At 44.6% G+C, this 14,229-nt stretch overlaps 1 protein-coding gene across 1 annotated transcript in view; it reads right to left on the bottom strand.

The window, feature by feature from the left end:
- The window catches only part of FREM2 (FRAS1 related extracellular matrix 2), a 206,137-nt gene that overhangs the window by 25,989 nt on the left and 165,919 nt on the right, over window positions 1-14,229 (bottom strand). The window contains exons 14-16 of the mRNA XM_039505462.1: window positions 12,952-13,255; window positions 10,091-10,222; window positions 3,438-3,769 (exon numbers count right to left, since the gene is read on the bottom strand). Coding sequence (XP_039361396.1) covers window positions 3,438-3,769; window positions 10,091-10,222; window positions 12,952-13,255 — 768 coding nt within the window. The remainder of the gene's footprint in view (window positions 1-3,437; window positions 3,770-10,090; window positions 10,223-12,951; window positions 13,256-14,229) is intronic.

Here is a 14,229-nt window from a genome sequence, read left to right as displayed (position 1 = left end):
CTTGAGCCACCATGTTAAACCTGGTAATGGACTGGAACCAGAGAAAGAACTTCCACAAATAAACACATGGTCAGAACCACAAATTATCTGGCTCAAGAATGTTATTAGAACTAGAGGAAATAAGATCAAATGATACTTTATACTCTATCAAATAAGTCCAGGCTGACTTTTTCCCTATATAAATAAAATATTAAAAGGGACTCCAACTTTTCTTAGTTTTTTTTTCTTTTTTTCATTTTTTAACTTCCTTAAAAAAATAATACTTTGCACTTCTATAGCACCTTTCATCTGAGGATCACAAAGCTCTTCAGAGTCATTAATTCACTAAGCTTCACAACATCGCTGTGAAGTATTTAAGGAACATACAGGGGTCACAACCCAGCCTATATCTATCTGTTGCTTGGATCTTTCAACTATCTCAGATCTATTATTTTAAGAGCTTTATATACTGCAAGTTTATATACTTTATATATCTTGAACTTCAGACTTTGGCTTCCTGGATTGTGGAGTGTTGGCACAATGAAAACTGTTGCTAACTGTAAGGGCTGACCTCAGCTTTAGCCAGAACACTGTTCTAATCTAGACTAATTGGTGTAGGTTCAGATGAACGTTCCTAACGTTAGGTAGCTACATCCACATTTAGACACTTAAATAAAAGTGGTTTGATTTTCAAGAGGGGCTGAGCACATGCAATTCCCATAAACATCCGCTGTGAAGTTGTGGGGGCTCAAGCTCCTGTGAAAATCCCTATGAAGTACTCTGTGGCTCTCTGCTTCAAGAATGCCTGGCAAGAACCTTCCCTAGCCCCTCTTCCCTGGCCTCATGGTACAGATTGAAGGAGGCTGTGCTCACATCTTCACACAGGGTTTGCTGGCACTCTAGAGGTAGTCCTGGGAGAGAATGCTCCCTTGCAGACAGAGAGCTCCCAAACAAATGCTCTGTGTAGGCAGTAGCCACACATCTGCACAGTGTCTGTGGCTGCTGCACCTCCTGCCCCAGATCGCTCGCAGTGTTGCCAATGAAACCAAACAAGTCACTGGGCCATTGACATCACTGCCTCATCTCCCCCAGCATGCACGCAATCTTCTCCCAGCCACTGCCCCGGGTAGAGCTACCACAAAGCAAAGCCCCATGGCATGAAGGAAGTCGTAGACCCCTTCCAGGAAGTCTTTCCTTTGCACCTCTCCCTCAGCACTACTTTTTGGGCCACATGGGCCAGGCAGGGTGAAGAACCAAGACCTGGCCTTAAAGACACAAACACAATAAAATCTTCTCACTAACTGGCAATTCATCTGCCAACCTGCTCACCTTGCACAAACAAAACCCAAAACCCATCAGGAGCAGTAAGTAGTATAATATTGCTAAAAGTGTTTTTTGTCATTTGCTTATCTATTACACTCTGCGTTGTGGAACACAAGCTTCCTTGGCGTGCTGAACCAAGAGCATGGTGAAAACCACAGTTGGCAATTTTCATCCCACATAGGAGGATTATTAATTGTTAGCTGAAGGGGGAAAAAGCCCCACAATGGTGACAACTGCAGACATAGGGTACTGACCGAGTAGCCTCTCAGCTGGAGGGGGGTCATGTGAAGACAAAGACCAAACTCAGAGAAAAATTAAAAATGAAGAAGGCAGTGAAACGCGTTATGCGGGTGGGCAATGTTTCACTGCTAGAACCAATTCAGTTTGATATTTCACTCACAGCACTGTAATCTTTTAACCACATCCTGTGAGGCACTGAGCAATGACTTCACCACTGCTTGAGGCCTCTCAAGATTCCCCCGCCACACAAAATCATTATTCTTACCTACAATGCAAAATGCTTCCTGAGTTTGAAGCAAGTGCCATGTTTTATCCCTGAGCTAGAATAAATAACTTCTTTTAATATTCTAAAAATATTCATAAAAATGAGTGTTAACGATGTCCCTTATTTTTTTCAGCTATGTTTATATGTGAAAGCATCTTATCTTATCTTATCTATCCGGCCTTATCTCTGAAGTATTTACAAGTATTTTAAAACAGAAATAATTATCAAAAAATAATCTGTCTTCCTTCCCAGGTAGTGGGAGAAATAGCTTGATTAGATTACAGGGGTTTCTCTGTGCTTGTTTGTGTGCTAAGGATTGTGTTGTGTATGAGAGAGAAGAAATGAATGAGTGGTTTTAGTGAGTGTGTTTTATGTCTGTGTGAAAGCTCAGAGTCTGGGAGAAAGCAGAGCTGAAGACATTAGTTAGTATTTAGCTCTGAAAGCAGTGGGGCCTGTAATCATTCTTATCTTCTGGGAAGGTATTCTGCAGTCTAGCTCCACCTGCTGTGCAAGTTTTGCATCCCATACTCACTAGCATCCCCCTTCTTGCTAATAGTGTCAGGGTTCCAGTGGAATGTACATCTTGGAGGTTCTGGTTGCATTCTGTAGCATTATCCTAGATAGGAGTTACAATGAAAGGAAGGATGGTGTTGTGGTTTTGGTCCTGTTCTCAGATATGACCTTCGCTGTGAAATAAAAATAACTCCTCACAGCCAGTGGTGCTCTATTCTGGGGTTGAGTGGAGGCAGTATGGGCTTATGAAGCAATTTATTGTACAGAAAAGTTCTGGGAGGTGACTTTGCCTTCAAAATGGCAGAAGAAATACAAGTCTCCTTTGCCTTCTTCACAATATTGGCATAGACTTGTAGAAATTCTTTCCCTGATGGAAACCTAATTCCCCTGCTTTAACACGCGCTCCATATGACAACCACCACATGACATGTGCAACTGGCAGAGTCTCTCTTTCCTTCTTGCCTGAGGGGTTTTCTGTTGAGTGATATGAAGCACACTTTCTTCCATGGGCTGTCTGAACTCACAACTCCTGCTGCTCCAGGGAGAAAGAGACTACCACTGACAGCTAAATCCAAGCCCCCCACATGGCAGCACAGGAAATTGCCATCAGCATATGGGGTCGGCCTCCACGTCTTCCTCTTTAATGTTACTTTAAGGGGATTGTATTTTGTCTACATCTAAATATCGCAGTACTTCACAATCTGTACTGGAAATGGGCTAACAATCACTTGATTAAAAACACAAACTTTTCAGAACGGTTCCACTCCAAAGTAGGACTGGAGTGGGATGCTTTTACTACATGTTCAAATGTAAAAAATGTAAATGTATTGGATGAAAACCTGGCTATGCTGAAGTCAATGTGAGTTTTGCCATTAGGTTCAATGGGACCAGGATTTCACCCATTATGTTTACTGGTATTTAGTGGCTATTGATACTGTTATGAAATAATCAGGTTTAGGACAGGCCTATAGATAGTTATGAACGAAATGGCTTTCATTCTTAACTAAATGCAGTTCTTAAGCACTTAGTCTTAGAGCACATGTAAATCACAGGGGAAATTACTGAACTGGATTAGTTCATTTTGAGACCACTATATAGATAAGTAAAAATTTGGTACCTGTCCATCTGTCCCAATGGTGCCTCCACAATCAATGAGGAGCTCAGACATGTCATAATAGCTGACAAACTCCCATAAACAGGCCTCCAGGTTCAGATTTCGGTAGAAGCGTAAAGTACTGGGGCCCCTGATTGATGCACTGTGTTGGTAGGGAATGGTCTCTCCAATCACATCTGGATTTTTGGTAGCATCAGTCAAGAAACCATGGTGAGTCTTCACTTCTGTGTAATCCAACAGGTTGGAGCATTTATGATTTCCCACCCTAGTTCCATCAGGGCTGAGGGTTAGCTCAAAGTTGGACAGCTCTCTTGTGGAGATAACAGGTAACATGCCTAGAAGACATACGGGTAACTGGTGGCACCGTAACTACATTTTAACATTCAGTTCTGCCAAAATTTGCCAATCACCTAACACATTATATCAGGTATATTAGACTCTGCTTTGAACATATGGGAGAACTCCACTAATCAATGCACTTTAAAATGTAAACAAAAATGATGTCCTTTGCATCTGTGTAGCAGAATGTTGGAAAATAATGACATCTTTGTAATATGAGACCTTGGGTAAAATCAGGTGCCTAAGTCACTTTTAAAAATGAGACTTTGGCTCCTAAGTCACCTAGGTGCGTTCCCAATTTTATCCGAGATCTCATTATAAGATGTTATTCCGGATAAATTACATTATAATGCTTTAATTGCATGTTATTAAGATTCATCATAAAATAATTAAAACTGAGCTATAGCTGTTAAGATAAAAGCACAAAGTGCATTTTGTGATGCAGTTTTCCTTCTTTTTAAATTGTTTGTTACTTATTGGCTAATTAACTGATTTCCTAATCATCCCAGCAAATCAGTTTCTACTGTATCCCTCACCATTCATTAAAGTGCTTTAAAAACATTCATTAAAGTCTCCTAAACCCTCTGTGAAATTGGTAAACATGATTATACCCAGCTTGCCAATGGAAAAACTGAGGTATATTTAGGGTAAGTAACTTCTCCAAGGCTGGCAGCAAGACTAGGAAAAGAATTCTAGCTGTCTGCTCTAACCACTCTACACTCAAGCTAAATTTAAAAACTAGTTCACCAATGGCTGTTGCCAGAATGTTTAGATGTCCAGTCTACTAGAGTGACACTTCCATGTGACATAAGAAACTTCTGAGCTCAAATTAATCTCTGTTTTCTGAAAGGCATTCAATAAGCAGAGCTTAGGTATCCAGGAGATTTCATTCCCTCCCACCCCCGCCGCCGCATAACACTTAATATTCAACATGATAAATTCATCCCTGGTGTAACTTCATAAACTTCAAAGGAGTTATATTAAGGATGGATTAGGCCAATTTGTGTAAACTATGCAAATAATTTAGAACCATTTAGTTTTCACATTGAAGAACGTGAGGAAAAAAACCGTCTTATCAGAAACTGTGATGGGGATGGTCAGGCCTAGTGGTTGGAGCCATGACAGTCAGGTTTAGTGCTTGGAGCCGGGTAGGTCAGAGCTGGAATCAGGAGTCCGCCATGGGGTTGGAACGAGGCCAGAGTGAGAGCAAGGCTGCAGCAGGCCTAGGAAAAGGGCTGGAGCAGACTAAGGCTTGTGGAATCTGTTGCCACTATCAGGCAGGGGAGGGTTCCAAGCCCTGGAGTGCCATTTACCAGACTGAACTGCTGTTCCTCCTGTGACGCTTATATACCTGCCTTGAGAGCCACCAGACCAGTTCCTGTGTTGTGGATTGGCTGAAGCCTAGAACAGGAATGACTGAACAATCCATGTGGCTTAATCAGCATCTACTTCAGGGATGACTCATCACCTTACATTACCCTCTCACCCCTGCCCTGGGTGCTTTAGACCCCACTTGTCGGGGTGCGATTGATGGAATTCACGAAGGAGGTCAGGTACATGTATGTTACTGGCTGGTTCCCATGAACCGTTCGCTGGGGCACACCCTTCCAAACCTATGAGGCACATCAGTCATCCTCGGAGGAGCTTAGAGTTCAGGATCTTCCTCACCACATGTTCTTCCTGTCCCTGAACCATGACGGGGAGTGGAGGTGGTTGTGTGCATCCAGGAAAGGAGTTGTTCACATATTTCTTTAACAAGAAAGCATGGAATACTGGATGTATCTTCATGGTACACAGTAGCTGGAGTCTGAAGGCCATGGGGTTACTTTGTTGAATCATCTGGAATGGGCCAAGGTAATGGTGGTCTAGTTTCCTTGAGGGTTGGGAGGAGTCCAAGTGTTCAGCTGAGAGCCATCCTCTGTCTCTGACTGCCACGGGAGGCTGGCCCTGTTGATGAAGGTCAGCGTTTCATTTGTAGTCCTCCTTGGCTGAGTTTAAGTGTGATTTTAATTTCTCTTGAATACGGTGGAGGTGTTGAACCAAATCAGAAGCCACAGGGACATGGGAGGCCCACAGTACAGACTGATGAAATTGGGGGTGGAAGCTATAACTGGCATAGAAGGGTCTTTGGCAGGTTGATCTGTGATTGGAGTTACTGTAAGCAAATTTGGCAAAAGGCAAGAACTGGAACCAGTCATCTTGCTGGTAGTTGATGAAGCAACAAAGTTATTGTTCTAGATTTTGGTTTACCTTTTCTGTTTGTCCGTCCATCTGGCAGAGGAAACGTGTAGGGTGACTTCCAGGAGTCTGAACAATTCTCTCCAAAAGTGGGAGAAAAACTGTAGCCCATGATCAGGAATAATGTCTGTTGGTGACCCATGGAGCTTGAAGACGTAGTCAAAAATTAAGTGAGCTGTCATTTCTGCAGTGGGGATCTTTTGACAAGGCACAAATTGTGCCATTTGGGTAAGACGGTCAACAATGACCAGTATAGTTATGCAGCCCTGAAAAGTGGGGACATCAGTGATGATGTCCATTGAGATAAGATGCTCATGGTTGGGTGGGGTTGGAAGCAGGATCAGGGCACCTAGAGGTTTGGTATGGAGGAGGGGGGTCTTCATCCAGCTGCACACCTCACTGGAAGCAATGTAAGACTTGACGGAGGAGAATAGTTTTGGCTACCAAGTTCTGAGAGATCAGCTTTGCTGTCTACTCGTACCTGAAGTGGCCTGCCTGCCAGAGTGGAATCATGGCATAGCTGGAGCATTCCTAGACAAGGTGGTCCTTCAGGGACATAAATGCGATGCTTGTATGAGAGTACCTCGTTTCTGACAGAGAAGTTTGGGTTAGAATTGGCTGACATTCATGTCACCACAAGCACATCACTGGGCATGAGGATTTTACAAGGGCCAAAAGATTGGTGTTGGCCAGTATGTTTACAAAATGGCAGGGCAAAATTATCTAAGTACTTCCCCTTATGGGATAATGCATCGTCTCTCTCATTTCGGGTTCCGGGCTGGCAGACCAGGGTGAAGCTGAATCTAGAAAAGAAGAGGGGTCTATGTATCTGATGCTGGTTCAGGGCTGTGGCAGTTTGGAGATGTTCTAGGTTTTTATGATTTGTGAACAGCTGGACTGGAAATCCTGCACTTTATAAATAGTGGTGACACTCCTGAAATGCAGCCTTGATGGCCAGTATTTCCTTATAGTAGATTTCTTAATTTTGTTCCTCGAGTATCAATTTTGTAGAATAGAAGGCCCAAAAGTGGAGGTCATTTGGGGGCCCATGTTGCTGAGATATCGTTGCCCCGATCGTGTAATTGGAGGCATCTGTTTTGATGACAAAGGGTTTAGATGGGAACACCACTTGCGAGAATCCATGGATGAATCATCTATAGAAACTGGTGAACCCTAGGAAGTACTAGATATCATGGATGCTTTTGGGTGTCGCCCAGGTCAAAACTGCAGAGACTTTTTTGGGATCCATACTTATTCTGTTGAGAGAGATGATATAACCCAAGAAGTCCACAGAGGTGTGATCAAACTTACATTTCTCAAGCTTCCCATACAGACTTGGTTTGAAGATGTTCAAGTACTAACCCAGCCACACTGGTCATGCAAGGTTTGGTTTTCTGAAAAAAATAAGAATGTCATCTAGGTAGAGAATGATAAACTGGTCCATAAGATCCCGGAAGATATCATTAACCAAGTGCTGGAATGTGGCAGGGGCATTACAGACACCAAAAGGCATGACAAGTTACTCAAAACATCCATACTGAGTACGAAAAGCTGTTTTCCATTCATTGCCCAGCGTAGGTCAAGTTTAGTAAAAATTTTTGCGAGCTGACCCTCTCCAGTAGTTCACTGATCAATGGCAAGGGATATTTTATTTTTGATGGTGATACTGTTCAGTGCTTGATAGTCTATGCAGAGGTACAGGGTGCCATCCTTTTTTTTGACAAACAAGATTGGGGCCCCAACAGGAGATGCAAAGGGACTGATACATTTTTTTGCTAGATTTTCATTGAAGTACTCCAATTGGGCCCTGAGTTCATAGGGTAAACTCACCCAAAGGGGATTTTGGTCCCTGGCTAGAGATCTGCGGGGCCAGTAGTAGGGCCTATGTGGGTGCAGAGCAGCAGTATTTCTTTTACTGAATACATCCTCAAAGTCCATGTATTTTGTGGGAATTGGTAAGTTATCCTTACTTGGAGCCTCCTGTGTGCAAAAAATGGAGGCCTTTCCCAGATTACGTCTAATGTCCTCGACACTAGGTTGGACTAGGCACTGATGTTGACAATAATCAGACTCAAACCGAATGTTGTGTGGTCTCCAGAAAATGCCTGGATTGTGGAGGGAGAGTCAGGGGATACGAGGCATGATTGGGAAGTGGGCTGAGTCAATCAGGTTAAACTGCAGGGTTTCCTGATGGTCTGAATTACAGTTCAGAGGGGGTCAGTCTGACAGACCACTAGGCCTGAGGACAGCAAGCTGCCATCAATTGCCTCCACCAAGATGGGGGCGAGTTTCCTTTGTATTGGTAGGTAATTTGTTTTAGTTACCCATGAAATTGCCAGAGCCTCTGGAGTCTATCTGCACAAGCTGGGTGCAGCTCGCTTCAGGTATACAGAGGGCCCAAAGTTGGAGTGTCATCTGAAGGTGTGAGTGGCCATTGTCCACGATTAGGATACACGGAGGTAGCAGAAGGGGTCTGATCAGGGAACCCGATCCTGTTGTTTCATCTGGCTGTGTCTCTTCTAATGAGGCTGAACTTGCTCATTTTCTCAGACTAGCCACAGAACAGGACTTAGGGGGAAACCTGGTGACAAAGTGGCCTTGTTCCCCACAGTACCGGCAGAGGCCATTCAGACAACAATATTCCTTCTTTTGATCTGAGAGGCACCTTCATGCCATGTCTACCTGCATGGGTTTGGGTCTGACGACTGCATAGGGATGTGTGTGTGGCAGGAATAGGTCCGGGCTAGGCAGTGGCCAAGCGTGTACCTTCCTTCTTTCCTGGCATTACTCAAACAGTTGGTTGTCAATTTGGATAAGCAACTCGATGTTGGGGAGCAATGCCGAGTGGGGATCTACCTGGGCCAGTTTATCTTTAATCTCATCATTCAGGCCTAGACAGAAAAGGCAAATCTGCACTGCTTTGTTCCAAGCCATGTCAGTTACCAATGATGGAAGTGGGTGGTGTAGGCTGCAAGAGAACGGGGATCTTGTTTGAGTGACTGCAGGGCAACTTCGGTGGAGTGGGTACGGTCTGGGTCACCAAACATGAATGAAAAGACACAAATGAATTTATCAAAGTCCTGCTCAAGGATTGGCGATGCCTGATCCAGTGCTTCCTGTCAATAAGCTGCTGATGACACTTCTCTTGGTTTGTTTTTTCATGTACATTGCTAGGTGTAACAGGAACCAGAGGCAACAATGATTGCAACCCCCCAAAACTTTTGATGGTTCCCATCAAATCTCTCTGGAAGCAGGATCTCTGGACTTAGACCTTGGGCTGTCGTGGCTGATGATGTCAGGGGGGCCTGGGACTGCTGGGAGGTGTGAGCGCAGGAAGGCATTTTCCAATTGTAGCTGGGCCACTTAGTTCTCGAGATCTCGAACTAGTTCTGTCATCCCAGTGGCAGAGGAGTCTAGAGATTTCATTTAAATTGTAGAGAGCACTTGCCAACATAGGAGATCCATCTTGGTCATTGAGCCCAATGGAGGTCAGTCTGCTCTGTCAGAAACCGTGATGAGCATGGATGGGCCTAGTGATCAGAGCTGTGGCAGTTTTGCCTACTGGTCAGAGCCAGGGAGTCAAGAGCCTGAATAAGGAGTCCAGTGTGGGGTTGGAACAAGGCCGGAGTGAGAGCAAGGCTGGAGCAGCACTAGGAACAGGGCTGGAGCAAGAGCAGGTTAAGGCTTGTGGAGTCTGTTGCCATCATCAGGCAGGGAAAGGTTCCAAGCTCCGGAGTGCCACTGAGCAGACTGAGCTGCCGTTCCTCCTGTAAGGCTTATATACCTGCACTGAGAGTCACAGATCAGTTTCCGGATTGTGGATTGGCTAGAGCCTGGCACAGGAGTGACTCTTCAGTCCATGTGGTTTAATCAGGCCCTAATTCGGGGATGACTCATCTTCTTACACATATATCACTATGACATATTGTACTATCACAGGTTCAAATTACACATTCATGACATTTCTCCACTGTTGCAAACACTATGAGATTACACAGTGCTTTTGACTACTTAAGACATTTGCTAAAATAAAATGAAGATGATGTGCACTCTGACCTATAGATTAAATTTTTACATACCATCAATATGAGGCATTGTGATGGTCAGTTTGATGAGATTAGCATAGTCTGGATCTTCTGGGCCAGTGTAGCGCAGCTTGGCAGAGAATGGCTCTGCCCCAACCACACCTGGTACCCGGGGCTGGCAAAGACCTAATGGAAAAGGGAAAAGCAACTTCAGTTTGTGTCTAGAAGAAACAACGTTTTATTCTGCTTTGCACTAATCTTCCGTTTCTTTTTCACTGTATATACTTTAAAAACTAGACACATTTTCTGGAATGACAAGCAGCCTGTTAGGAGAGGCCAGCATTAACCACAACTTTGAACAGGAATTATCATCACAGAGGATTTAAGAAATCAGAACTATTTGACCAAAGTGGATCAAATTTTCAAAACGGGATGCCTAAATTGCACACACATACTCTAAGCAAATATTTGTATGCATCAACAGGCTTGCAAAGCAAGACACTGTATACAAAAAACACACAGGTACCTATTGTGCACAAATTACTGTCTGTTTGCACATGAGACCATGCTAAATGTGGGGCTGAGTAGTCATTTTTTGAAAGTTTGGTCCATGCATGGGCAGGTTTAAAAAAAAAATCTCCTTCAGAATGTAGTTTGATTGCATGGTTAATTTCACTTATTTTGAAACAAGATTTTACTTTTATTTTTAAACGTTTTCCTCATGTTGTAGCTAAATTACATCTCTAGAGCAGAGCAAATTGGAAAACAATAGAAGTAGTTTATACGCAAATGATTTCTGCAACCATACTGTTGAGGAGGACTTAAGTTTAAACAAGCTTACTTAAGACTTACTTAAGATTATATTTATACATATTGAACTGTTTATAAATTAAGAAAATTATAACTCAAATGTCTACCTGTAAACCTGCAGTTAGTTTTCCTCATCATTCTGTCTGTGAAGGATTTACATTTGATAATTAAAAATTCTGACTTCGGGGATGTCTATACTACACATTAAACCCATCCAGTCTCTGACTCAGGTTTCAGTGCAGGTCCCCCTTCCTTCCATATACCAATCAGTCTGACTCGGGTCAGCAAGCACTCAAGATCCAGGTCCTAGGACCCTGCTAGAGGGGGTAGGTCAGAGCCCAAGTCCTCCTGTGACCTGGGTCCAGGCCCGGTCATTCTGAGGTGGATGCAGCTTAAGCTGCAGACTTGAGTCAGAAAATCTACGTAGCACAGTATGGATGCATGACCACGACTGTGAGACCTGGGTCCAGCAATTGTAAGCCCAGGTTTACAGCACACTGTCGACACTCAAACATGGGCTTGGAGACACCGAGTCCACAAGCCTTAGTCCCACAGACCTGAGTTTACGATGCAGTGTGGACATACGCTTGATTCACCCTGGGATTATGCTGGAGTAACTAAGGGTATGTCTACACTGCACACTAAGCCCAGGCACTGCCTTAGGTTTGAGCCCAAGTCCCCCTCTCATCCACATACAAATCAGTCTGGCTCAGGCCAGCAAGCACTCAAGACTCGGGGTCCTAGAATCCTGCTAGGGGTCAGCCCCCAGTCCTGCTGTGACTTAGATCCAAGCCTTGTCACGATGCAGTGTGGATGCAAGTCAAGCCACAGACCCAAGTCACAAGGTCTGCCTAGTGCTATATGGATGTGTTAGCACGGCTGTGAGACCTGGGTTTAGCAATTGTAAACCCAGATTTATAATGCAGCATGGATGCTCAAGCACAGGCCTGGAAACACTAAGTCCACAAGCCAGGGTACCACAGACCCAGGCTTAGTTTACAGACATACCCTAATGGTTCAGGGCTATCAGTTGTGAAAACTTCACCCTGAGAGAGGTTTCCAGCACTCAGAGGGGTCTGTCCATAAATTACATAACACAGTAGAGGATGGGTGGGTCCTTAATTCTGCGTGTTTGTTCAGTGTTACAAAGTGTTAGAAGAGGGTGGATGGGTCTTGAAAAATCACCAAAAAATGCATTACATATTTTATGGCCAGCCCCCAGGTGTCTACATCCAAAACTCAGCCCTAGAACCTGGAACTGGCCCGCACAGCCCCCAGAAAAGTAGGCAGAGCCAGTTAGGGAGTGAATGTCGCAAGACACTCAGGCAGAATCCCCTCTGGGATGCAGGGTCTTCGCTAGCACAGGGAAGGTGAACTGAGGTAACAAAACAAAATAAAAAGTGACTAAGTAGAAATTCTATTGATTCAAGCCTCCAGATCCGTCACTCAGTAGAAACTAGAATAGTTTGTCAAGAATATTTAAAGAGCCAACCACTTGGAATTAAAGTGACAAATTCAAGCACAGAAGGAACTATCTAATTATTTGTCTGTTATAAATGATATATTACACAAAATAAAAAAAGTTACTGTAGCAGCAAAGAGAGCAGGGGTGACAAAGAATTGTCAGTCTCACATAGGATTTGTACAGTGCAATTCTTTGGAATCCTGTCTTGATTGTTTGACAACTATCACATTCAACATAAAAAAAACCCTTTGATTTCTGGGATGACCCAAAATTTTTATTTGACTTTTAAAATAGGAAAGCCTGATTTGTCATGTGGAAGATTATTTAAAGGTGTTCACCAAAGGGGAGAAATGTGTTTGTACTTTTTATAACTTCTTTATGATGTGTAGAGAAGGCCTAAAAGGTTTTTCCGCTTCCCTCTCCATCTCCCCCTGCAGCCCTGCCAATAAAAGAGTTTATTTTGTGCTTGTTTTTTACCTTCGAAGTTCAGGTTTTATTGATTTTTGAAGGCTCCATGAATGACTAGAGAACAGGCAAGATTATGACATTAAAGATGTCATGTAAGTGAAAGCTGATTAAGTAAGAGAGAAAGTCATTTTTTGTGGTATGCAAGTTTTGCTATAGTTAACAGATACATTACCCTCCTCTGTGCTTATTGTTACAATAGGACTCATGAGCTCTAGGCCTTCATTCCCATCCGAATTTACAGCACGAGCTGCACACTGGATCCGAGAGCCAGCTTGAAAGTAAATGGAGTCCAGTGTGATTATCTTGGAGGAAGTGAAGAATGTATCAAAGTCAACCTCTCTCATGGGACTGGTCACACCATCAGGGCCAGTAGGGGCACTAACCAGCCATCGGTATCGAGTCAGCGTGTTATTGATATTCTCGCTGGTGCATATTGAACCTGTCTTGTCATAATCTGTATATTTAGGATTGCAAGCCTGTGGAAAGAGTCAGAAAGTTATAATGATCTTATTTATTTCACGATAAAGAAAGCAATCCAAGTAGTGAGAAAATGATTGGGAAATTCAGATAAGCCTTGGCTTTAGCCACTGTTACTCCTGGGGGAATTCTGCGCCACTGTGCACGCACAGCATTCATGCCCCCCACATATTTCTTTGCTTCCCCGCAGAAAAATGACTTTCTGATTGGGAAGCAAAGGAAAGCCACAACCGGGGTCATGTGACCCTCCACAGCAGTATGTTTTGGGCAGCCGGCAGAGAGGTAAATCACTGTGGGGCAGGGGGCAGGATTGGGGAAGACATGGCTGGTGGCTCCTACCCTATGCTGGGCTCAGCTGCTAGTCGCGGCTGGGTTGGGCAGGATGGGACTTCTTCCCCTGCACGGCATCCATGGCTGTGTCAGACCCACCCCCAGATTTCTCCCCAGGCTGCAGAAAGCTCTGCAAACTCTCCCCTGGCTTCCTGCACCCATTGCTCCTCAGCTGCAGGGCGAGGGATCCCTGTACAGAGAACTGCTTCCCCATCTGCCCAACCCCGTGCATCCAGGCCCCCTCGTACGAAGACTCACCTGCCAGCCCCCCCCGCACACAGAATCCCCTGACGAACCCCACTCCCCCTGCACCTGGACTACCCCAACAAGCCACCCACACCCGGATATCCACCCCACCGAGCCTCAACCAGCTGCACCTGGAGCCACACCCCACTCCCCAGCATTTGGAACCCCCTGCAGAATCCCATTACCGCTGCACCCAGAACCCCCCAACAAGCCCCTGTGTATCCAGATCCCCCCACACCCAGATTCCCCACTGAGCCACCCACACCCAGATTTTCCCACACAGAACCCTGTCAACCCACACCTGGATCCCCCCACACTAAGCCCCTCCACACTTGGATACTGCTGGGCCGAGCCTGCCTGCTCACCCCGGTGCACCTGGCACGGAGGGGCAGGGTCC

This window comes from Mauremys reevesii, linkage group 1 (assembly GCF_016161935.1).
Source record: "Mauremys reevesii isolate NIE-2019 linkage group 1, ASM1616193v1, whole genome shotgun sequence".
In the NCBI taxonomy this organism is placed as follows: domain Eukaryota; kingdom Metazoa; phylum Chordata; order Testudines; family Geoemydidae; genus Mauremys; species Mauremys reevesii.
Note: the sequence above shows the minus strand (reverse complement) of the source record. Positions and strands in the feature narration are given on the sequence as shown.